At 42.8% G+C, this 23,733-nt stretch overlaps 1 protein-coding gene across 5 annotated transcripts in view; it reads right to left on the minus strand.

Moving 5' to 3' along the window:
- CNKSR3 (CNKSR family member 3) overlaps positions 1-23,733 on the minus strand; it is a 101,892-nt gene that overhangs the window by 38,896 nt on the left and 39,263 nt on the right. For 3 of the 5 annotated variants that reach the window (XM_048844184.2, XM_048844185.2, XM_048844187.2), the window contains one exon: positions 10,593-10,756. In XM_048844184.2, coding sequence (XP_048700141.1) covers positions 10,593-10,756 — 164 coding nt within the window. Of the gene's footprint in view, positions 1-10,592; positions 10,757-23,324; positions 23,389-23,733 lie in introns of those variants that run through there. The other 2 variants (XM_048844183.2, XM_048844186.2) reach the window with 2 other exon arrangements.

Here is a 23,733-nt window from a genome sequence, read left to right on the forward strand (position 1 = left end):
CCTCTTACACGATGCTGCAATATTGTTTGTTTTTGGTGTGCTGCTTCCTCACCACCAGCTCTGAGTGCCAAGCCAGTTCCTGCAGCCACAAGAACGTGAAAATAGCAGCGTCCTAGAAGAGTATAAAAGCCTAATTACTCTGGCAAGGGAAGAGGGCAAACAGAATATCCCTTCACTCGGGACTGAAAACATTATAGGCCCTTTTAACCCATAAGGAGAGCAACTTACTCAAACAAGTTATTAGATGGTTAGAACCACTCGATAAAGAGCTGTGATCCTTTCAGATGAGGCAGGGTGAGGGACAACTGCAGAATTCCCAAGGCCTGAGTTTCAAGCACTCAGGCATGCACTCAGATGCATAAAAACGAGAATGCAACTGCATGCCTAATTAGTGCAAGCAATTATCACCATTGCACGCGAAGAAGTCACTCACTTTGTGCAGCAACAATGGTTCTTCGAGATGTGCAACCCTACGAGTGCCCCATTGTAGGTGTGTCTGCTTCCCTGCGCTGCTTATCGGAGAACTTTGGTATCAGTGTCTGTTGGGCCTATGCTGCGCCATGAGACTAGTCAGTGCGTGTGGGCTAACTGTCCTCACTTCCTTCTCTACCACAGTCAAAGAAGTACTCCAAAGTAGAGGGGAGGAGGGCGGGTTGTGGAACACTCACAGGGACACACATCTCGAACCACCATCATTACTGAACAAGGTGAGTAATGACAGGTTTCAGAGTAACAGCCGTGTTAGTCTGTATTCGCAAAAAGAAAAGGAGTACTTGTGGCACCTTAGAGACTAACCAATTTATTTGAGCATGAGCTTTCGTGAGCTACAGCTCACTTCATCGGATGATGATGAGTAATAACTTCTTAGGGACACTCCTCGATGGATGCACCATTGTAGGTGACTACCAAGCTGCAACCTTTTTGGAGGGTTGGGACTTCGGAGTTGAGTCAGTCACAGATGACAGTACTGTGAAGCCAAAGATGGCATTAGAGGTGGAGTCCCCAGTGACCTGTGAAGATGTGAGCAGACACCCACATCACCACTCTGCAGATATCTGCAATAGGGACATCCTTAAAGAAGGTGACAGATGAGGAGATCAATCTTGTGGAATGTGTATGGATAGAGTCTGGAGGGGGTCATGTTACAAATTTGGTAGCACTGTCTGATGCAATTCGAGACCCACTTAGAGTGTCTTTGGGCTGATATTGCTGAACCCTTTGATCTTTCCACCATGGAGAGGAATAGTTTAGGGGACTTCCTGAAGCTTTGTGTCCTATTGAGGTAGGATGCAAGGGCTCTCCTAACATCTAAGGTATGCAGTATGGCTTCCCTGTTGTCTCGGTGAGGCTTGGAGTAGAAGATGGAAAGGTGGATAGACTGATTCATATGAAATGACGATGTTATCTTAGGAATGAACTTTGGATGCGACCTGAGTGTAACCTTGCCTGGGAAGAATACTGTGTAAGGGCGATGCACCATCAAAGCTGCTATCTCCCCTATTCTTCTAGCCGAGGTGATTGCTATCAGAAAGGCCGTTTTCACCGATAGGTATGTCAGTGAACAGGTAGCCATAGGCTCAAAGGGGGGTCTGGTCAGCCTTTTCAGTACCAGGTCTAGGTTCCATGAGGGGTAGAAAATCAAAGTTGAGGGAAGAGGTTAGTTATACCCTTAAGGAACCTTTTGGTCATTGGATGCGATAGTACTGAGTATCCCTCTATGGGTCGGAGAAACATTGTGATGGCTGCTAAGTGGACCCTGAGAGAGCTCAGGGAAAACCCCAATTTTTAAGGGTCAGAGCATATTCCAGAATATGTGGAAGAGCTGCTGACACTGGAAAGATTTGTTAAGACATGCACCAAATCTGAAACCACCTCTGCAGGTAACTGCTTTGCCTGAAGGACTTTCTACTGTGTTACAGAACTTCTTGCACTTCCCTTCAGCATGACCTTTCTAGGTGCTGGAACCATGTAGGAGCCATGCTTTGAGGCAGAGTATCCCCAAGTTGGGATGTATGCTTTGTCCTGTGAGAGGAGGTGCAGAGAGCTCAGAAGGGAGATCAGCAAGCACATCACGAGCTGCATCAGGTAAGGGTACCGGGTCTGTCTTGGCCAAGTAGGAGCAAATCAGGATTATGTGAGCTCCATCCCACTACCTTTAGCAGGATCTTCAGCAGAAGGGGAAATGGAAGGAAAGCGTAAAGAAGGTCCTTGTCCCAGGGGAGAAGGAGAGGATCTCACAGAGAGTGCTGTCCAATCTCCACCCTGGGGTAGTATCTTGGATACTTCTTGTTCTGGTAAGTGGCAAACAGGTCTGAACTGTGTTCCCCACTGTGAGAACAAGTCGCGAAGAACTGACAGATGCATCTGTAATTTGTGATCATGCAGAAATTTGCCAGTGAGCTTGTCCACTATCGAGTTCTGCGAGCCCGGGAGGTAAGCTGCGGACAAGGTGACGTGAGAGCTATACCAGGTCCATAGCCTAATCGCGTCCGTGCATAGAGCGGGTGACCTTGCCCCTTCCTGGCGGTTCACGTAGTACATGCAGGCTATGTTGTCCATTAGGATCTTCGTATGTGATCCTGCTCTCAGTGGGAGGAAATGGGCGCAGGCATTCCTGACAACTCTCAATTCAAGGAGATTGATATGTAAGAATATCTCCACAGGTGACCATTTGCTTTGCATTGCATGGCTGTTCAGATCCGCGCTCCATCCTCTGCGCAATACGTCGGTGATAAGGAGCGACGATGGTGACACCTGTAAGAAGGGAATCCCTTTGCATGCATTGGCTGGGTTCTTCCACCAGGCCAGGCAGTTTTTGATCCTGGTAGGTAGTGACAGGGTTTGTTCACACTGTCTCTATTCAGCCTGTAAACTGAACTGAACCATAGCTGTAGGCATCGCATGTGGACTCGGGCATCCGGTATCACAGCTGTGCTCGCACCATATGCCCCTGGAGTTGGAGGCAGAGTCTGGCTGGTATTTGAGGTCTGTACTGAGCTGGATCTATGAGTAACACCAGGGATAGGAACCTGTCTTGAGGTAGGAAGGCTTTGGTGTTGAGCTGAAGGCCCAGACCTGTGAACAAGCATATCATGAAGTCGGTGGCTTGACAAGCCTCCTGGAGCAACTAGGCTCTGAGGAGACAATCATCCAGATAAGTGTAGATCATTATTTCTTGTAAGTGTAGATGAGTGGCTACCACTGAGAGAACTGGGAAAATATACTCTCAGGGCTAATCAAAGTCTGAAGGGGGAGGACTCTGTATTAGTAATGGTCATGTTCCAAAATAAATCTGAGAAACCGTCTGTAAGCCAGTAATATTGAAATATGAAAGTAGGCGTCCTGCAGGCTGAAAACCAGTCTCCCTGTTCCAACGATGGACTAATCATTGATAAACTGACCATCTTGAACTTCTGATCCTCAAAAAACTTGTTGAGAGCTCTGATGCCCAGGATAGGTCTCCAACCTCCCTTCCTTTTGTGCATTGGGAAGTAAAGACAGCAGAACTCCTTGCCTCGTAGATGCTGAGGTACCTGTTCTATAGCTCCTAACTGTAGGAGTTGACCTACCTCCTGACATAGTAGACTCTTATGAAAAGGGTTCCTGAAGAGGCAGGGGAAGGGTGTTGTGGGGGTGTAGAAAGGTGAACTGGATGGAGTACCTGGAACTGATAATCTCTAGGACCTATCTGTCCCACATTATTTACTGTGGAACGCTGCCAAACAGTAGTCAAATTGGTGCATGGTCACAGACAGTAGTAGGGAGTGGTCTTGTGATGCCTCGACCCGCCTGTCAAAAGTGGTGTTTAGGGCAGGTGGTTGGACAAACATTGAAGAGAAGGTTTAAGGTGGCCTAGGAATACCATTTCCTATCAAGGACATCGAGGCACTTCCAGTCTCTGCCATAGGGTGCTCCCCTAGCACGATGTTGTTGTTGTCACAGCATCCACCACGATGGAACTGGGTGGTGGGTAGGAGAAAAAACTGATTCCTTTGTGGGGACATAATATTTCTTGTCTACCCACTTGCACATTGAGGCTATCGGTGCCAGGGTTTGGCACGCCGTTTTAGCCAGTTCTAAGATCGCTTTATTGATTGGGAGGCTGATTTTTTAAAAGGACAAAAAGTGGAGGATGACAATGAGCTGGTGGTGCGTGTCTGATCTCCTCCAATGGTATGTGGAGGGTATCTGCTACTCTTTTCCCCTGCTCCTGAGACAGGTGGAAGTCATCTGCCACAGATGGTGATGCAGGCATGACCACTTCATCCAGCAAAGAGGAAGATATGGCTTTAGGTGTTATCTCCTCCTCCTCCATATCCCCTTCTTGCTCCTCTGTCTCTTGAGGCTCTGAAACCTTCAATGCTGTGGCTGAGGGAGCGTGCTTGGAGGGTTGTAGGTGATGCTTGAAGCTCATGAGGCAGGCTGTCAGTGTGCCACCCAGCAGTCCCAGTATGGCCACTGTGGTGCCATAGGGCCTGATGGGCTTGCCCACTGGTGGCTGTACCAAGATGGTGGTGGTGCCATCTGCTGGTACATTCCCAGACCCTACTGATAGTAGGTCCATATGGCACTCGAGAGGAGTACTGCAATACGCCGTCCGGTTCACTATCCAATCCCTCACTTGATAGTGGGGGAGGGCATGGCATGATTGAAGGGACATACCCGTGCCCAGCAATGGCTTGGTGCCATGAACTCAGTATCGAGGGGCAGAGAGTTGGGTGCCTCCATCATGCCTAGATCACCAGCTTGATGGAATTCTAGTGGTACCGAGTGTCCCGGTATTGGGCGAGATGGAGACCTTGCCTGTACTGGTCTCTCCAGTGCCTGGTAGGCTATTATCGCTGGCATTACCAATGTCAGCACACATACCAGGAGCATTTTAGGGCATTTGCCCTTATTTCTCAGTATCGAAGATTCGGTTTCCATGCCCAAAGGGTCCATGGACCTACAGCAGTACCAGATACCGATGGTCACTGTGAGGCATGGGTGCTGAATTGTAGTCTCGGTGTTGGCAGTGCCGAGGATACCAAGTGAGATGGCAATAACTTTCAGCTATCCCGGTTCTCGCTGAGGGAACTCCTCTCAGAGGTTTAAAAAAAAGTGGGGAGTCCCTGGACCATTTCTTAGACCCCCTATCCTTCAAAGTCTAAGACTGAGGGGAAGACTCATGCTCATCAGAGAGCTGCTTCCATAAAGATGATTTTTGGAGGTGCTCTCTGTCCAAGTGGGATCTCAGGTGGAGCTGATGGCAGAGGGAACACTTCTGCTGGATGAGGCCCTCGCCGAGGCAGTAGATGCACTGGGATTGCTTGTCCATGACTGGGATTGCCTTGTTGCAAGTGCAGCACTTCTCGAAGTCCAGAGAGCCAGGCATACCCTTGTGTGGGAAATGTCTTCCCCCCTCCCCCCTGCAACAGAGGTTGACAAAAGAACAGAGTCCTTTCTTCTTTTCAGTTTGGTTTGTTGTTTTTTAAAAGGCATGGCCAAATAAAATGGAACAAGGAAAGAAAAAAAAGAGGCTTCAAGGGAAGCTAAATTTTAGCAAAATAAGAATGTTAACGATCCGCAAACATACAGCAACGGCTCCATCTCTAGCTAGGGGTGGAGCTAGCTTGAAAAGCAACTGAGGACAACGACAGAGCACGTGTGAGCCCAACGGACACTGCTACCGAAGTTCTCTGATCAGCAGCGCAGGCACACAGCCATACCTACAGTGCAGCACCCATAGAGACTCAACTCGAAGAACCACCAGCTACTGCACAACTGTTTGAAAGAAAATCACCCTCTCATACAGGTTTTATGGGAAAATGAGGGTTTCCAAATTGGATTTAATTCCGTTCCACGCTATCTGAGTTCCCATTCTGCACCTAATACCATGGGATCTGAACACCTACGTTATTCTGATGCTTGATCTCCCTCCAATTACTTCTTTGATTTAATCAGAACTTCTTTCATGTGAATTAATGTTTTTAATCTTCAAAACGTTTTACAAATATCAGTCAGTCAATCTTCAACACCGCCAGGAGCTGGCTAAATATAATCCACTTCATTTTAGTTTCTCCATCTTTAAGAACCGATTAAGTGACTCACCAGAGGCCACCAAAGGAGTTAGAGTCAGGATTAGAATCCAGGAATTGCTGGTTCCCAGTCCCATGCTCCAGTTATGCTACCCCTCCCTATTTATACCAAGTATCAGTCGCTGATGTTTGGCAAGTAGCTGAAGCCCCAAAAATTTAGCTTTTTGCTTTAAAAAAAAAAAAAAGTTTAATACAACCCGACATTAATGTTTTAACTGTTTATTATTTCAAGAAAAAAGTTGTGTTGCTTATGTATATGCAAACTGTTTTCTAGTTCAATACATCAACAAACTTTATTTTTCATCAACACACACAAAGAAGTGGGCCCTTGGGAGCACATTATGTCAAAAATTCCTATCTGATTATTCATTAATTTGGGAAGACACATGTAAGGGTACAGTTTAAATAAGACACCTCAAAGTGCGTCTACTTCCCCCACTCCGCCACCAAACCACGTTATAGTTTACAGAGACAACAGTCTGCTAAACACTACACTGATCTGACAACTAGTTGAGTTAAGGTAACTGACATAGAGGTAGATGACATTTAAAAAAATAATTTTCAACTGGAGACTTCTTAATAAAGTGTGGGGGGGGTGGGGGTGGAAGAGGGCAAAAGATCCAAAAAAGTGTAAATTCTGAATATACATTGATTCCAATTTCCTTCAGCATCAAAATGTTAAAGTGAATATAGTGCTGGGGTAAGTTGTGGGCTCGAAACCTCCACAAACTTAAGTTATAAATTTATATACATAGACAGTTACAGCACAAGCACAGCAGCATACACTTAACCTAAAACAAAGATTGCTATCCATCCTGGTATTTTTGGTTCATAGAATATCAGGGTTGGAAGGGACCTCAGGAGGTCATCTAGTCCAACCCCCTGCTCAAAGCAGGACCAATCCCCAACTAAATCATCCCAGCCAGGGCTTTGTCAAGCCTGACCTTCATCTTTAATTTTTCAGGTCAATTCTGCAAGAACTACTTATATGTTGTCACTTTGCACTGGAATCCTCTAAAATGCCATCATCATACAACTTGATTTGGTGGTCTTGTGAAAAACTGATCAGATCATGCATGTCACATGATGCTGAAGACGACGACACGCCAAATATAATTACATTGTACTGCACCACACTGATACAACATCACAAGCATTGCTACAGCATGAGGGAGGAGTTTGCCCTATCAGGCAAAACTAACAAAGGCAGATCCACCACACCAAGATCCCTCAACTCTAAGGTAGAGAAAAAAAAAACAAAAAACATCTGCATCTTTCTACCATGGTTGAAGATCTAGTCTGCGCTTTAACATATATAGGAGTATTATAAGCTACAGGAGAATTTGGGACCCTAATCCCAAGAGCAAACTAAAGATGAAGCTATTATTTCCCATTAATGCCTGCACTGTTCTTCATTCACTGAACCTATGCCAAAGTCTAGTCATATCCTCGGCAAAATGTTCCACAAGTTTACCACCTTTCCACGTGATTTTTGCACAATTCTGCTTCATGGTGACATCTTCACTTTTAAATTTGTGCCACCATTTCTGTGGTTTAACTGGAGTTTAAAAAGCAAGTGTATGTCCCTTTAAAATTTCAGTCAACTAAAGTGTCTGCTCCCCACTTTAATGTATGGAAAGCCAGAGATACTCAATTTGATTTTTTTTTTAAAGTTCATTTTCTGACAGAACACCCTTTTAATCCAAGGTTTAAAGAAAAAAAAAAAAGTTTTTTCTGCCCCATCTACCTGTTGAGAAGGGTATTTTAGGCAGGCTCAAGAGCAACAAACATACATGCTCAGAGGGGAGCCCCTCGCCCTTTTCCTCAGAGCACACACTTGCCTGTTGTCTCTTCAGTTACAGTACTGCTGCAGGTGTTCTTGATAAACACCCTTCTGAAAAGGCTAGGGGGAGGATATACAATCAAAACACAAAACTGATTTTGCACAATGAACTGTCAAATGAACAACATAAACAAACAGAAAAAATAGATCTACTCTAATTTTCACTTATACTATCTTAGGGGTGGTTTACTACAGCAACAGACAACATTTACAGATGGAAGTTATTTTCAAGTTGACAGTGTCCTTTTAATATCATTAGCTCTCATCCTTCAATGTGGTCCTCCTTTAGATTTTCTTTGATGTCCTTTCCACAGTGACATCTTAGCCTCAGACTCTCCTGTATTCAGTGGCTGGATGGGCCTAGAAAAATCTCAGAGGTTGACAATCTGGCGACCATTTAAGGAGAAAGATGCTTCAAAGGCAACTTTCCTTTCTTTCTTTCTTTCGGGGTCACAGGAGTTCTTGTGGTATGCAGTGGAACCAGAGGACACTCTTGAAAGAGGTCAAGAAAAAAAACATGCTAGGCAGGACTGGGGGAAAAGAGCAATCTTTTATAAAGGCTCAGAGTGGGAATAAAGCACCAAGTTCCTGAGAAGGCCACGTTGTGGGGTATAAGCCCAGTTGCATTTACTATGTGCCAGGTCACGTAGGAGTAGATTGTGGGAGGTGGAAGAAGTCTTCATAAAAGTATGCTTCTAACAGTAATTATGGATTGTTTTTTGGCTTTTTAATTCGGGGGTTAGGGGGAAAAAGTCACTTCAGCACAAAATACCAGAATGCATTAATGCATAAAACTGTATCTGAAGGACCTTGGGATGGTAAGGGGGGGAAGGGGGAGGGAGGAGGTGGAGGAGGAGGAGGAGGAGGAGACCTTCTCCTTCATATGAAAAGTGAAAGCGCTAGCAAAGCCATGAAAAGCTGACTTACATCCAAACATGAAGCAGAAACACTGGAGCACAAAATTAAGGCTGATTTGATACAATAATGCCTTTCCTAAAACTCAAAAAAGAAATTAAGGTGACGACAAAAGACAAAGCTAAAACACAGGAACACCTCCCCCCAAAATTCCCTCTACCCAAAAAAAGAACAAGGACATTTTAGTTACAGCATATGAACTCTGTCTAATGCATTAACTTGAACTGTACTACACAAAAGTATTTCCAGAAATGGGCCTGAGGTCAAAACTTTTGTCTACAAAGGAAATTAGGAGGAAATTGTAGGAGATAAAACAGCTTTAGGTTCTGGCAGTCATCCAGCTTTGTTTTATTCTCATATTATAATAGTAAGGAAAAAATGCCTTAGGGTGGCTGCCACATCCATTATTTCACTCAGGCCAATATACAGTACATTTGTGAATTCACCAGACTCTCTCCCTTGCCTGACACACTATACCCCATCCCCACAGCATGAGTTATGTTTCAGTTCTTCCGTTAAGTGAAGATTAACGTTAAAAAATATTGATATACAAAAATATTTAGGAAAAAAGCCTTTGCTATTGTACAAATGTTTTGGCTGAAGTATTTGAACAAAATATTTATAAATTCTGTTGATGAAACACAGTTGCTTTGTTATAGGATATCCCGTTTGTCGTTGGTTTAATCGAGTACAAATGATCTCTGTACCATCTTTCTGAAACAAGAATAGCACATTTCACATGGAGTAAAAGCTCTGTCCATTTTAAGAAGAATACACTCAGTGCAGCAAACGTTACATAATGAATGGAATGTAGGCCAGTAATGGCAAAAGAATTGCTGAGCATTCTTTCCCACCATTCTCAGTGATGTAATTGTATATATTTCTGGCTCTAGCTCATAGCATTACATCAAACACGTACTCAAAGTGTGTCCAAATCATGGCTTTTAAATAAACTGTATCTGTAATACTGTACCACCAATACAGACAGCAATTTATGCATTCATTCCAGAGCAGGTCTACATTTAAAACCCATACATACAATTATACAAAGGGAAGGAGGGAAACAGCTGAAATTTCAGATACAATGATTTTTTTTTTTTAATAGTCCTACCATCAAAATATTCCTTAAATCATTTTTAAAAGGTCTTTTTATAAATTATCTATAAGAGTACAGAGTTCTATAGTTTTGCTAGTTTATGGAGAAGAGATGTGGCTAGCCTAATCCAGTTTATATCAACAATTATTAACAACTGCCATTTCCACAATGTCATTTTTTATGATCAATGCACTATACTTGAAAGTTATTTTCTCGGTAATGTGTACAGTGACAGGAACCATGTGATTTTACCTTAGTGCCACTCAAATAACTTCATTCTTCAAATGTAACCCATAATTTAGTACAGGGGTTCTCAAACTGGGGGTTGGGACCCCTTAGCGGGTCGTGAAGTTATTACATGGGGGAAGTCGCGAGCTGTCAGCCTCCACCCCAAACCTCACTTTGCATCCAGCATTTATAACGGTGTTAAATATGTAAAAAAAAAAAAAAAAGTTTATAATGGGGGTCACACTCAGGCTTGCCGTGTGAAAGGGATTACCAGTAAAAAAGTTTGAGAACCAAGGATTTAGTATGTTAACAGGCGGGAAAAATATGCAAACACTTCTGAGATGGCACTGATTTGAATTAAACAATCTGCTACTATTTCATTTTCAACACAGTAAGTTTCTTAAACCACCTGTATGTTCACTGAATAACTGACCAGTGCACAGAGAAGATCCACCGCCTCCAGAACCAGTTCCTGGTGTCCAATTCGTGAGATACCCAACTCTTCAAGATCTTGATGTGAAATCTGTAACAGCTGTTCACCATTTATCTTCTCCCGTTCAAATTTGGGGACATACTGCTGCAGGCAATCATCCAAGCCTACCAAGAGCGTGAAAGACAAGCCAATTAGAATTTTTGTTTTATTGTAAACACCACAAAGAAATGCTGTCACCAATATATGTAGCATTAGATTATCAAGCAAACACCACCTTACATCAGGTTGCATATTGGCAAAAAAGGGAACAGGTGCACCAAACAGTCTGGTCTGCAAAACAGACACATGTCTAACTTGGAACATACTCTCAATTGAGTGCACGCTCCAGGAGTGTGCCCAAGTAGATATACTCCCCTTCACTTCAGATTAGTGGAGGACTGCACTCCTTAGTGGGATATTTTCAACTGGGGAACAAGGCCTGCTGCAACTGGTGTTCTGTCCACCCTGAATCGGTTATTAGGATTGACCCAAGACCCTTACAGAAGAACACAGCAAGTAACAATCTATACTATTTAGCAGCCAAGATAAGTGATGTGCTTTATAGGAAGCAAGAAAAATCAAGGCCCGTCATACTTTGAAAAAAGTTCAGTCTAAAAAACAGAAAAACACCACGCTGAAAGGAAGGGAAGCAATATAAAGTCAAAGTAATCAAGATGTTTGACATGTCTCAATATTTCCATGATTTATAGGAGACAAATTGCATATACTATCATTCCCTGAATCATCCATTCCCCATTGCAAAAGTTGAAGCCCAAAGTCAACATGAAATCTAGTTAGCTTTGTTTTTATATTTAAAAAGAAAATATTTAAAAGTAGTACCAGGTACAACACCTGCTATCTGAGTTCCCTTGTTGATTTTTACAATTATAATTTTCCTAGTTTTACAAAAATAAATAAATTCCATCTCTTGTTGCTACATGCAAGATCTTTAAAAACAGAGGAAACTGACTATGACAAGGAACTCATGAAAATCAACTATACATCATGGAATCAAATGAAGAAAAAAAATCTCTTCTCTAATGCCTTACAATTATAACAATCTTAGATGCTAGTTGTAAGAATAGAAGGTTGTCAAGGTTCCTCCCCCACTCTGAACTCTAGGGTACAGATGTGGGGACCTGCATGAAAACCTCCTAAGCTTACTTTTACCAGCTTAGGTTAAAACTTCCCCAAGGTACAAATTAATTTTATCCTTTGCCCTTGGAATAACCACTGCCATCACCAAACTCTAACTGGGTTTACTGGGAAACGTAGTTTGGATACGTCTTTCCCCCCAAAATCCTCCCAGCCCTTGCACCCCACTTCCTGGGAAAGGTTTGGTAAAAATCCTCACCAATTTGCATAGGTGACCACAGACCCAAACCCTTGGATCTGAGAACAATGAAAAAGCATTCAGTTTTCTTACAAGAAGACTTTTAATAGAAATAGAAGTAAAGGAATCACCTCTGTAAAATCAGGATGGTAGATACCTTACAGGGTAATTAGATTCAAAACATAGAGAATCCCTCTAGGCAAAACCTTAAGTTACAAAAAAGACACACAGACAGAAATAGTCATTCTATTCAGCACAGTTCTTTTCCCAGCCATTTAAAGAAATCATAATCTAACACATACCTAGCTAGATTACTTTCTAAAAGTTCTAAGACTCCATCCCGGCAAAAGCAGCGTACCGACAGACACAGACCCTTTGTTTCTCTCCCTCCTCCCAGCTTTTGAAAGTATCTTGTCTTCTCATTGGTCATTTTGGTCAGGTGCCAGCGAGGTTACCTTTAGCTTCTTAACCCTTTACAGGTGAGAGGATTTTTCCTCTTTAAAGGGGTTTACCCTTCCCTTTATATTTATGACAAAGGTAAAAAAAATATTCGAACAGAAGTGTTTTTAAAGTTGATGGGGTCCTCTTAATGTCCTTCTCCAATTTGTAGACATAATTAAACAGAATAAAGGAAAACAAATCACCCTGATTCAGTCAGCTTTACATAGATGCATCGGTGTGACTGACGAAATACACGGCTAGACACATGAGAACTACATATTTGAAATATAGCCCATGTATATGACAATTGTATAACATATACTGTAACTGTTGACAAGAATGTATCAATATGTTTTCAAGAGTTTAGTGTTAATATTTATTTTTCCTTTTTCATGGAGATTGGCCTGGGGGTTCCACACATCACCAATGGAAACAGTAATAATATCCTGAACTAAAAGGAACGAGGAAAGATGAGAGTACGGAGTACACTCATCAACTTGCGACAGGTGACAAAAAACCAAGTGTTCCAGACACATTGACTTGCCACACCCATATCTGTGAGAAAATTAAAGATGACTTTGCAAGTCAAATGCAATGTGTTCATACAACAGCAGCAAAGTATAAAGTGACTACTGCCGTACAATTTCTAGCCACAGGATCCTTGCAGATTGCAAGCTCTTGTGGGCTGAAACTTGTTTAATGCACTCAACCTGCTCTGGTGGCACCCTACCAGCAATGAACAGCAGCAATGGGCACCACTGGGATTAGGCAGTCTCTCCCCTTCCAAGAACTGTGCATGCTTAGTTGTTGTGATATGTCAAACCCTGAGTGGATGTACTCACACACGACTATTGACATACATGTGCTTAAAAAAAAAAATCAAGCTGTTTTGTGCTGCCAACACCTGCATTAGTGCCCAGATGCAAGTTGGCTGAGCACAAATTTCCCAGTGCTCTGTCTCCTATTAAAATTGCAGTCTATTTTGGCAAGTTCTTGAGGGTTCTGAAAATTGAGTCCAGTGTTTGCTTTCTCCTGTGTGTGCCAAATTCCCCTTTGGGGTATGCAAACTATTTTCCCAGAAAATCTGGCTTTCATTGTTTAAAATATTCAAATCTAGATTTAAACAAATCTAAACCGAGGCTAATATACAGTACACATACTTGGCATTCCCCATTTTTAATGCTTGTCCTGTAGACCACTGTTTCCCATCATCACTTCCCATTGGAAGTCCATAGTTTCCATTACAAATTGTACAGACACCTCAAGCAACTAAATTTTACTTGGACTGCTAAAAAATTTTCTTCAAAATTTCTTGGATACAATATTCGTGTTCCTAGTATCTGTCCTGGGTGCTGACCCAGTTTTCTTGACGGATTCTTTGGCTTTATATATATATGCAATGCAATTTATATATATATAAATGAACTCTACACAAAGAGACACCAGACACATTAATGTGCACATCCCCATGAGAAATAGAATTGTGCCTTTCAGTTTCCTTGGGGCTTTTCCCTATTCACATTTTCCTCCTCTTGAATATATATCATCACTCAACATCTATTTCTGAAAATATGTATTTAAAAGAAAGATCCTGTGCTTTTCACAATAACCCTTAAGAACAATACTTTCATGGTCACTACACGAGAATATTTGTAAACTGAAATAATGCTACCAAATTATATGGCTATTAATCCAAAACAGTCAACCCCAAGGCACAAGGATTGTTCATAGAGGGAAACACGCTTAAGACCAAAGTCATGAAAAGGTAATAATTTTTATGAAAAAAAATCAGAAAACGAAGACCTTGAAACCCAAACACTTTTATAGCAAGTATTCACACTGATTTTTTTTCTTTTTTGCACTAAGGAACATGTGAGAGATTTTTTATATTTTAATTGAGATTGCAAGCAGATTTATAGTCTATTGTTTAATTTTCCACAGTGTGAATGAAATATTTATGTATGGTATGTAAGCCAAAAGAGCTCATGTTCCCATAATAGGGCAAAAGAAATTTCAGACAAACTCATGTAAATCTGGTTAACAAAAGAATTTGGAAAACATCTTCAAAAACAGCATTCAAATACATCATGTGATGGGAATCTTGCTATATCAGCAACATTCCATCTCCTCCAACCATCTGAAATGTTCCTGATTCTATCAGCTTTATATATTAGTTTGTGCAATGCAGAGATTCTCTTATACACTTCAGTTTTCTCCATCTGCAGAACCTGGATGTTTCAGAGAACTTGGATTTTTCAGAAAGCTTAGTTCTTCAGATACTTTTTAGATACAGGGCACTTCAAAAGGAATACAATATTCTATCTCCTGCTTTCCAGTTCAGTTTCAGCAGATTTACACAATGGACAGTAGCATCAAAGCTACACAGAATACACGTGGTAGGAAGGGCAAAATATTACCTGTACGGTATGTGGCAAGGCAACTTTATAAAAAAAAAAAAGTTAGACTAGCTTATGGCAAATTAATGAATCATTCAGTATCACATCCAGGGCCAGATTCTGATCTCAGTCACACTAAATAGTTAACTCCATTGATTTCAATGGAGTTACTCTCAATGTATACCCCTGTAATTTAGAAAAAATGTAGCCCATTTGGAAAAGCAAGCTAGTTTTCTTCAGTATAACTAGAACTCCTCTTGCGTCTCATAAAATGCAATTCAGAATATGAAGTTGGAAAGAGTCTATATTCAATGTTATAAACCCACTTCAAATATGTCTCTAGAACAGTGGTCCCTAAACTGTGGGGCGCACCACTAAGGGGGGCGGGCAAATGGAGAAACATTCAGGGGGCACGCAGTAGGGTCTGGTTCAGCTACCATGGGGGACAAGGGGGCATGTGATGGGGTTTGTGTCAGCCTCCATAGGAAGTGGGGCGCATGCAACAGGGCCCAGGTTAGCCCCAGCCCAACTCTGGGCCAGGGCACAGCTCCACCTCCAGCTACAGTTCCACTCTACCCACTGCTCCAACAGCTGGCCAGTTCTGTCGTCATCCCCAGTTCAGCCCCCAGCTCTACCTTCAGCCCAAGCTCTGCTGAGCCAGCTGTGCATGAATGGAGAGGGGCAGACAGCTTCCAGTCTTGGGCGGGGGGGGGGGGGGGGGATGAGACAGGAAAAGTATGGGCACCACTGCTCTAGAACCTCAAGCAGCACTCAGCGAGGTATGGGATATGGAAAAAGGGATTATACTAGATAATGATTATATGGGATATAGCTTTATAATGTGTACTAAAAACCAAAGAGGCTACGCATAAGAGCTAACCTCTTTTCCAGTTATTTAAAAAAAAAATCCTAGTCAGGTTCATGTTACTAATATCCTGAAAACCCTCCAAGGAATCCTAAAGTATCTATTTAAAATGTACAAATCTTTCCCCTTACTTTTGGGACGTGTGGGGATGTGCAACAGATGCTCAGAACAGTCTAGACTCTCTTGTCTACAATAGCCCTTCATCACCACTCAAAACATCCCAGGAGTTACTTGATATTCTGTATCCATGCAAGAAAATTAGGACAATATTTGAGTCTACGGATTCATACTGATACCAGTCATTAGACGATTATAGCTAGTTTCCAGTCTCAATTTCTCATGATTAAGGAGATTATTCTGAATCATAAAAAGAAACCTAGAGAACTATTAAAAGGAAAATATAAAGTTGGGTCCCAGCCTTAGCCAACAGTTCACTGTGCACAGGGAATTAAAAATGTCCACTATTTAAAAGACCAGACACTCAGCAATGAAATGATAAATTTGATTCTAGGAATATTGGAGGACAAAAAGGTTTGTCAACACAACATAAACACATATATATGCAACAGTGATTTGTTTTGCTTAATCTGTATGCTGGGCCGATATCAGACAATTTAATTAGGACATAGCATGGAAATGAGCTGAAAACTTAGAAACTTGTACCTAGTTTCCCTTCTGTAAAACGAATTATCTGGTATGCTAAAGCTGTTAACACTAATATAGCATCTGGCTGTAAAAGAATAGCTGAACTCTAGTGCTAACTGGAGAAACCAATTAAGCGGACACCTAACACTTTGAATAGCATTTTAGGTCTCATGTTGACTGCCAAAGCCTTATCTGTTTCCTTGTCACTTTCAAGTAAACATTCTGAGGTTGTAAAAATCTGACCTTCATAACTGAGGATATTACAGTCTTACTCTGCTCCATTACTTCAGCATTTACTGCAGCACTGACACCTACCATTGGGAAACCACCCCTGGAGGGGGAAGAATCTCTCTCGATCCAATCCTCTACTGGTTTTAAAGGTCACTCCTTGGCTAAGAGCCTCACTTATCCCATGTTTTGGTGATACCGTAGTGTTGGTTTCTTATATTTGATATTATGTTTTCATTAATTATCATCATTTAACCCCATTAATTCATTTTAACAACTCCAGGACTGAAAGGAATGGAAGTTGTAGAGGTTATAGGGACCATGTGGCATCATTAAGATAGACAGAGTGACAGAGTAGGGAAGCAGCAAGTAGGCTTAGGGGCACCATAGCAGGTAGATGGAAAAGGGAACTGGACCTAGAAAAGCTGCAAGCCAGCTCTGTGAAGCTACAGAAGCAGCTCAGACTGAAGTAGCTGAGTGCCATAGGGTTGAAGAGATATATTAGAGGGAGGTACGACAGAGCCAGCTCAGAAGAGAGAGTCAGCTGGCTCTAACAGAGGCAGGCTGCAGCACAGGGGAAGTGCTGTTACAGAATTCATGGTTGGATTTTAGTCAATTTCATGGCCGTAGGATTTTAAAAAACATAAATTTCATGGATTTCAACTATTTACATCTGAAATTTCACAGTGTTGTAATTGTAGTGGTCCTGACCCAAAAGGGAGTTGTGGGGGAGGGGGGGCGTCCCTCAAGGTTATTGGCGGTGGGGGGGGTGGGGGATGCGATACTGCTACCCTTACTTCTGCCTTGCTGTTGGTGGCAGGGCTGCCTTCAGAGATGAGCAGCTGGAGAGCGGCGGCTGCTGGCCGGAAGCCCAGCTCTGAAGGTGGTGCTGCCACCAGCAGCAGCACAGAAGAAGGGATGGCAGGGTATGGTGTTGCCACACTTACTTCTGTTCTGGTGCAGGCAATGCACTGCCTTCAGAGCCGGGTGCCTGGCCACTAACCGCTGCTCTCTGGCCAGTCAGCTCTGAAGTCAGTGAAGAAGTAAGGGTGGCAATACTGTGAACCGCCCCCCCCCGCTACTCCTTTTTGGGTCAGGACTCCCAATGTGAGAAATGCTGGTCTTCCCTGTGAAATCTGTATAGTATAGGGTAAAAGCACAAAAAAGACCAGATTTCATGGTCCATGACGCATTTTTCATGGTCATGAATTTGGTAGGACCCTAGTTATGGAGTGATATCACTGACACCATTAGCCCCATGCAACCCATGGAATGTCAGGGAATGATGCAGCCACAGAGGTCTTCAGCAAACCAAAAAGTTCCTTTGACAGGTTTTGTTTTTAAAGGAGCAAATTAAAACTAATTTCAGTGTTAATTCATGTTCCCTCCCCACCCCACCCGCAAATCACAGTTAGCAATAGGTATTCAGCACCTGCTCCTGGGTATTTCTTAATTGTTATGTTTGATTTTCCATTCATCTTGAATTATCTAAAATATTCTCTCTCACTTTGAGTATCATCAGATTACACCATTTCTTAGAGGGCTTCTTGGATTTGCTAAAAGAAGCTACAAGCTTCCAGGAGATCTTTGAAAAAATTTCTAGCACAGGGGTCAGCAACCTTCGGCATGTGGCCGCTCAGGGAAATCCACTGGCGGGCCGCGACACATTTTGTTTACATTGTCCGTCCGCAGGCACAGCCCCCCTACAGCTCCCAGTAGCCGCGGTTCACTGTTAATGGAGGCTGTGGGAAGCAGCGACCAGCACAGCCCTGCAGCCCGCGCCGCTTCTTGCAGCTCCCATTGGCTGTGAACGGTGAATTGCAGCCACTGGGAGCTGCAACGGGCTATGCCTGTAGAAGGTCAACATAAACAAAATGTCTCACGGCCCGCCAGCGGATTACCCTGATGGGCCACAAGCTGAAGGTTGCCGACCCTTGTTCTAGCATATCAGGCAGAATAAACAAACCTCTTTCAATGTGTGCTTTTGGCCGTACATGTAAATTGCCCCACTGTCAGTCATGGCACAGTCATTATCTCATCCTAAGTATCACATTACAAAAAAGCCAGGAAAAAAAGAATCCATAATAGACACTCTGCTGCATAAAAATAACTTTTATAAAACTCCTACACCTTACATGGTCAAGTTTACTTATGGGCATATTAGCTCCTCCAAATTTTTGTCAAATCATTTAAGTAGGTCTTGGTGAAGCAAACAAAGGTCTGGTGCTGTATGATTAAGTCTGGGTTTACTGGCTGCTGACATTGCAGAGAACAGCATGACCTGGTGTATGGGTTCTTTCTTCTCTCTCCTTGTCATTCAGAGATGGGATTGGAAGGATTGCCAGTGTTTACCTGCCAGCTTGGCCACACCTAGGAGAATGCCTCCCTTCTCATTTCCTCAAGCAGATCAAAACAGGGATAGGAGAGGTATCCAATCTTCAGCTTTGCTAATGGACACCTACTGTCCCACTAGATCCCAGTGCACACCTTGTGCAACAATCGTTTTCCTTGTATATGATGGATATTGTATTGTACATAAAAATATTTGACCTGAAAATACACCAGACCCTCGCTAGAACTCAGGATTTGGGATCCATGCACGGTACCGCATTATAGCAGGGACCGCGTTAAAATGAATTGCAATTAAAGTAATTAAATTTGGGATCCATGGCCATTGCTGCATTATTTGCGAATTTGCGCTGTATAGACGCGTGTTCTAGCGAGGGTCTGGTATACTATTTATTAAAGTTTGCCCAGAAATTAAATCCATATAGTTCACATTCACCCATAACTCTATTACAAGATAAAACCAAAAGCTTTGAATATAACAGGGTGGCCAAATTTACGGACCCTCTGAACCGCATGCAGCAATCTTCAGAAATTCAAGAGCCAGAGCACGCCTGCCGGGGGTCCAGCCCCATTGCAGCTGGAGCCCCGAGACAGCCCCCATCCCCACTGGCAAAAGCCAGAAGCGACGTTGGTGGGGGGAGGGGTGAGCAGGGGGTCACATGCCTCCCCCAGATTTTTGTCAGGGTTTGCTGGCCCCGCTTAGTTAAAGGATGCCACCGGGCCCCCTCCTTGCATGGCAGGTGCTGCAGCCGGCAAGCTGGGAGCTGCGGCAGTAGGGAGAGGAACTGCTTTTGCTGCTGCCTCTCCCCATGGAGCTCTCCTTACAGCTGCCAGCTGTTTGCCACTGTCTCTCCACACAGAGCTAACACCTGGGAGCTGCAGGGAGGGGCCACTGAGGGTGGGGGAGGGGCTCAAGCTGTTGGGGGGGGGGGTGAGCCTTTAAATTGTGCCCCCCACCCCCACCACACATACTCAGCAGGCACAGTCATCTCTGGCAGAAGCCCCTAGCCCCACCACCCTGCTGCAGGGTAGAAGCTCTGAGTCTCCCCCTTCCCGCAGTCTGGTAAGCGAAGAATTGGGGGGGGGGAGGGGCAACACAGTATGTGGGGCTCCGCAAGCCCCACTTTAACTGTAAAAGAGCTGCAAGCAGCTTGCAGTTTGACCACCCCTGATAAAACTTACCACCTTGACCAGCACTGGCATACTTGTCATTTTGAATTAATTGAATGGCTATCCAGACTGAAGTACCTCTCACCCCTTAGACTGCATCTATACCAAGCAGGTTTAGCCACCACAGTAGCAAGAATGCATGGGCCCTGTCTACACTGGTGCTCCAACCACTGCTACAACTGGTGAGGCAGCATCTGTGGTAGTGAAACAGTTAGAGGCAGACTTTCTGGATAGTATGCATTAGCAGGGCAATAGAGGGAAACTGCCATTCCTATGTCCCATGCTGTAGGGCCTATAGGGCTGATGATGCAGAGCCTTAGGCAAATATCAACTTTTTTGTCGTTGTAAAAAAGAAACTATTTACCCTTTTCATAGCTTTGTTATTTAAAAGAACTAAATACATGAATATTTACCACCACAGAGGCATAAGATCCTTCCATAATCTCAAATAATTTATTAAAAAATGAAAAGGGCTAAAGGTTTAATATTGAACTGCAGCATGACAATTTAAATGAGAAAAATACAGCCACAGTTTCACACTCCAGTGAAAAAGGCTAGCGAACATCAGGCCCTGTAAATAATGCTACGAAAAACAGACAGGGGTGAACTGCACAGCTGTTCATGTAGGTTTTAATCCAGGTTGCGATATAGACAGCAAGCAGCAATGCACTCTGGGATTTATAGGTCTAGATTGAAGCAGGATTTCTAACTGCAGAGTTTTCACCAGCAAGACAAACATGTAACCAATAGAGGCAGACAGTATCAGAGCACAACATCGTACTGAGTGAAAGACATCCCATGGGAGAAATGATGATTTAAAGACCTGCAGCCCATTCCCAGAGAAATCTTGGCTAAAGCTCAACCAAATTCATTTTTAAAATTGCTCACTTTCAGAGAAATCTTAGACATAACAAAAGAAAGATCCAGGGCTCCAATAATGTTATCTTCAGCTAGAGTTATAAGTCATTGCCATTATTTTCCATGGGTATTTTTCTGTTATTTATGGCCTAGGTTTAAGATTTAGAATTACAAGCAAAATAGAAAAAACAGCAAAACCTGGAAAGCTATATAAATAGAAAAATGAACTGTACTGTCACATCAGTGTTAAAAAAAAAAAGGTAATGATGTAACTTAATTTGGCTTTAACCAGAATGACTTAATAAAAACATTTGGCACGAAGATATGGATTAAGAGCCAACCATGAACCTTCGTCATACCCGACACTGAAAAATAGGTTATAACACCTCCACAAATGTAATAGTACGAGATCTAAAGTGCAGCTGTGTACGTTTGCAAGAAACCATTGGCTATACACTGAAAATATAGACATTGCTAGCGAAGAGAGATTCATTGTAGTACACACCCATATATCTCAAGGGCTTCAGAAGCCAAAAAACCTGTCAATTGTACGCATCCTGCATAAAGATCATCCCCAATCATTATATCTGCACATGCTGGCTTGTTTTGGTTTTATTTAACATGTGCATACACAGAGAGAGACATACATGCTTCCCAGTATGAGAAAGCAAGGACTTCTAAAAGCAATGCTATGCTATTCATCTTATTCCTCAGCCCAATCAGTTTAACACGTACTGTGGGTAACATTTGGACTTGATCCAGGAATTATTGGGTGAAATGGCCTGTATTATGCAGAAGATCAGACTAGATTATAATAATGAACCCTTCTGGCCTTAAAAATCTATTAATCTGTATTACACACATTTATATTTACCTGTTTACAAGTTGTACACAGTGACACTGAAAGATGGCCAGAGTTACCTACATTAAATGGTCATTTTTCATGAGACAGGTCATTTGTTCACAATGCAACTTAGTCACATAAAAGCAAACAAAGCGGCACTACATATCATTGCGGTAGGAACATCAAGAGCATCACACTTGTGCATTATGCAGGAAGAGAAGCAAAGAAAACTCTACAAGTTGCTTAGTTCCTTCCCACCTCTCTCTCTCCCTCCCTCCTTTTGAGGTTTAAAGGCAGCTAGCAAGGATAGCATAATCTTGGGGATATGCATGATTTCCCTCATTCCAGTAATTAGTTTAACACAAGTACAGACAAAATTGTCAAGGTTAGTTGAACAATATTAAGCACCTGAATGCACCATACTTTAGGTACCTATTATGTGGCCTGATTTTCAAAGCATCTGGTCACCCACCCATAGCCTTTGTCTCGGGAAAAGTGGATGCATTAGGCTGGGCTTAGTTAATACATGCTAACTAAAGCTGACCTAACTTCAACCTTTTTCCTAGTGCAGTTGTAGGAAAGTTTAGGTCAGGATTAGCTAGCACATATTAATTGACTTAAAGTTAGCAACTTTTCCTAGTCAAGACAAAACCACTGACTTCACCTTTGAATAGCAGGTCACTTCAATAGCTTTAGGCACCATGGTCGAAACTGGCTCAATGAGGTAGAAAAGATGAGCACACCCCTCTTTAAGGATTTACCACTCAAACTTTAGTATCCAGACTCTTCCCTGAGATACTGAATACTCAACTTGTAACAGGCAGAAGCACAGGAATTACAAACAAGGCCCACATCCAGGTCTCAAACTGCTGGCAGCAGGATTTGCTGCTGGCAGCTCTTCAATGCTAACTCCTCACTAATTCCAACCTCCACCAAAACCGGGGTAACTGACTAGAGCAGTGGTGCCCAAACTTTTCCTGTCGCACCCCTCCACTCCACCCAACTCCACCCTCCATTATTGCACAGCAGGGGAGCTTGGGCTGATGGCGGAGCTAGGAACTGAACTGGGGATGGGGGAGGAGCTGGGGTTAAAAGGTGGAGCTGGACTACATGGCACTTCCTTCCCACAAACCCAGCCCCACCACCCGCCTCCCCTCCCCCCCAGTTTGGGGACCACTGGACTAGATAGAGTCAGAAGCAATATCTAAGCATGTAGTAACACACACGTACACAAACACGTGCACATGACATGAGGAAACAAAATGCAAGTGTTTGCATCAAGATTTAAATTTCACTGGACGAGGAGGCGGCTTTATAAATATACATTCTTGGGCTGAGTCACCTAACAGCCAGCTCTGGCATTCATCTAATCTGCTGCATATGGCTAAATCTTAACCTTTCCACACATTAACAAGTTTAGTTTAGCAAACTTAATAAATCAGATGAAAGCAAAGTGTGTCCACATGTTCACAGCAGACACCTGGCATTTTTATTTTCAACAAAAACCACTTACAAAAGCCAACTTTCACCAAATGCATTCAATATACATTAAAATAAAGTATACCTGCACTGCATAGACTGCCTGGGCTTGCCTCACAACCAACACCACAAAGCGGCATTGCTGACAGCATTATACATGACTCTGTAGATTAAAAAACAAAAATAAAAAACAAAACCGTATTTGTGGCAAGATACAATTCACCTGCATCCCTAACTAGTGTACAGAGTGAACGAGACAAATCAAATGAATGGGCACATATCCTAGCCCTAATAACGCATTTCCAGACTTTTTATTTAACTGACATACAATACTGTTTAGATAGCCGTGGGTGATGTAAACCCAGCTGCAGCACCGTTGGTAATACCCAAACATTTCTCCACAGAAAAGGGGGACGGTGGGGGGAGGCAGAGCTCAAGGGAAAGGGGAGACTATATCTTCTAAAGAAAGAAACATCCCTTTCCATTTTTTTTTA

Source organism: Caretta caretta, chromosome 3 (genome assembly GCF_965140235.1).
Source record: "Caretta caretta isolate rCarCar2 chromosome 3, rCarCar1.hap1, whole genome shotgun sequence".
Classification (NCBI taxonomy): Eukaryota; Metazoa; Chordata; order Testudines; family Cheloniidae; genus Caretta; species Caretta caretta.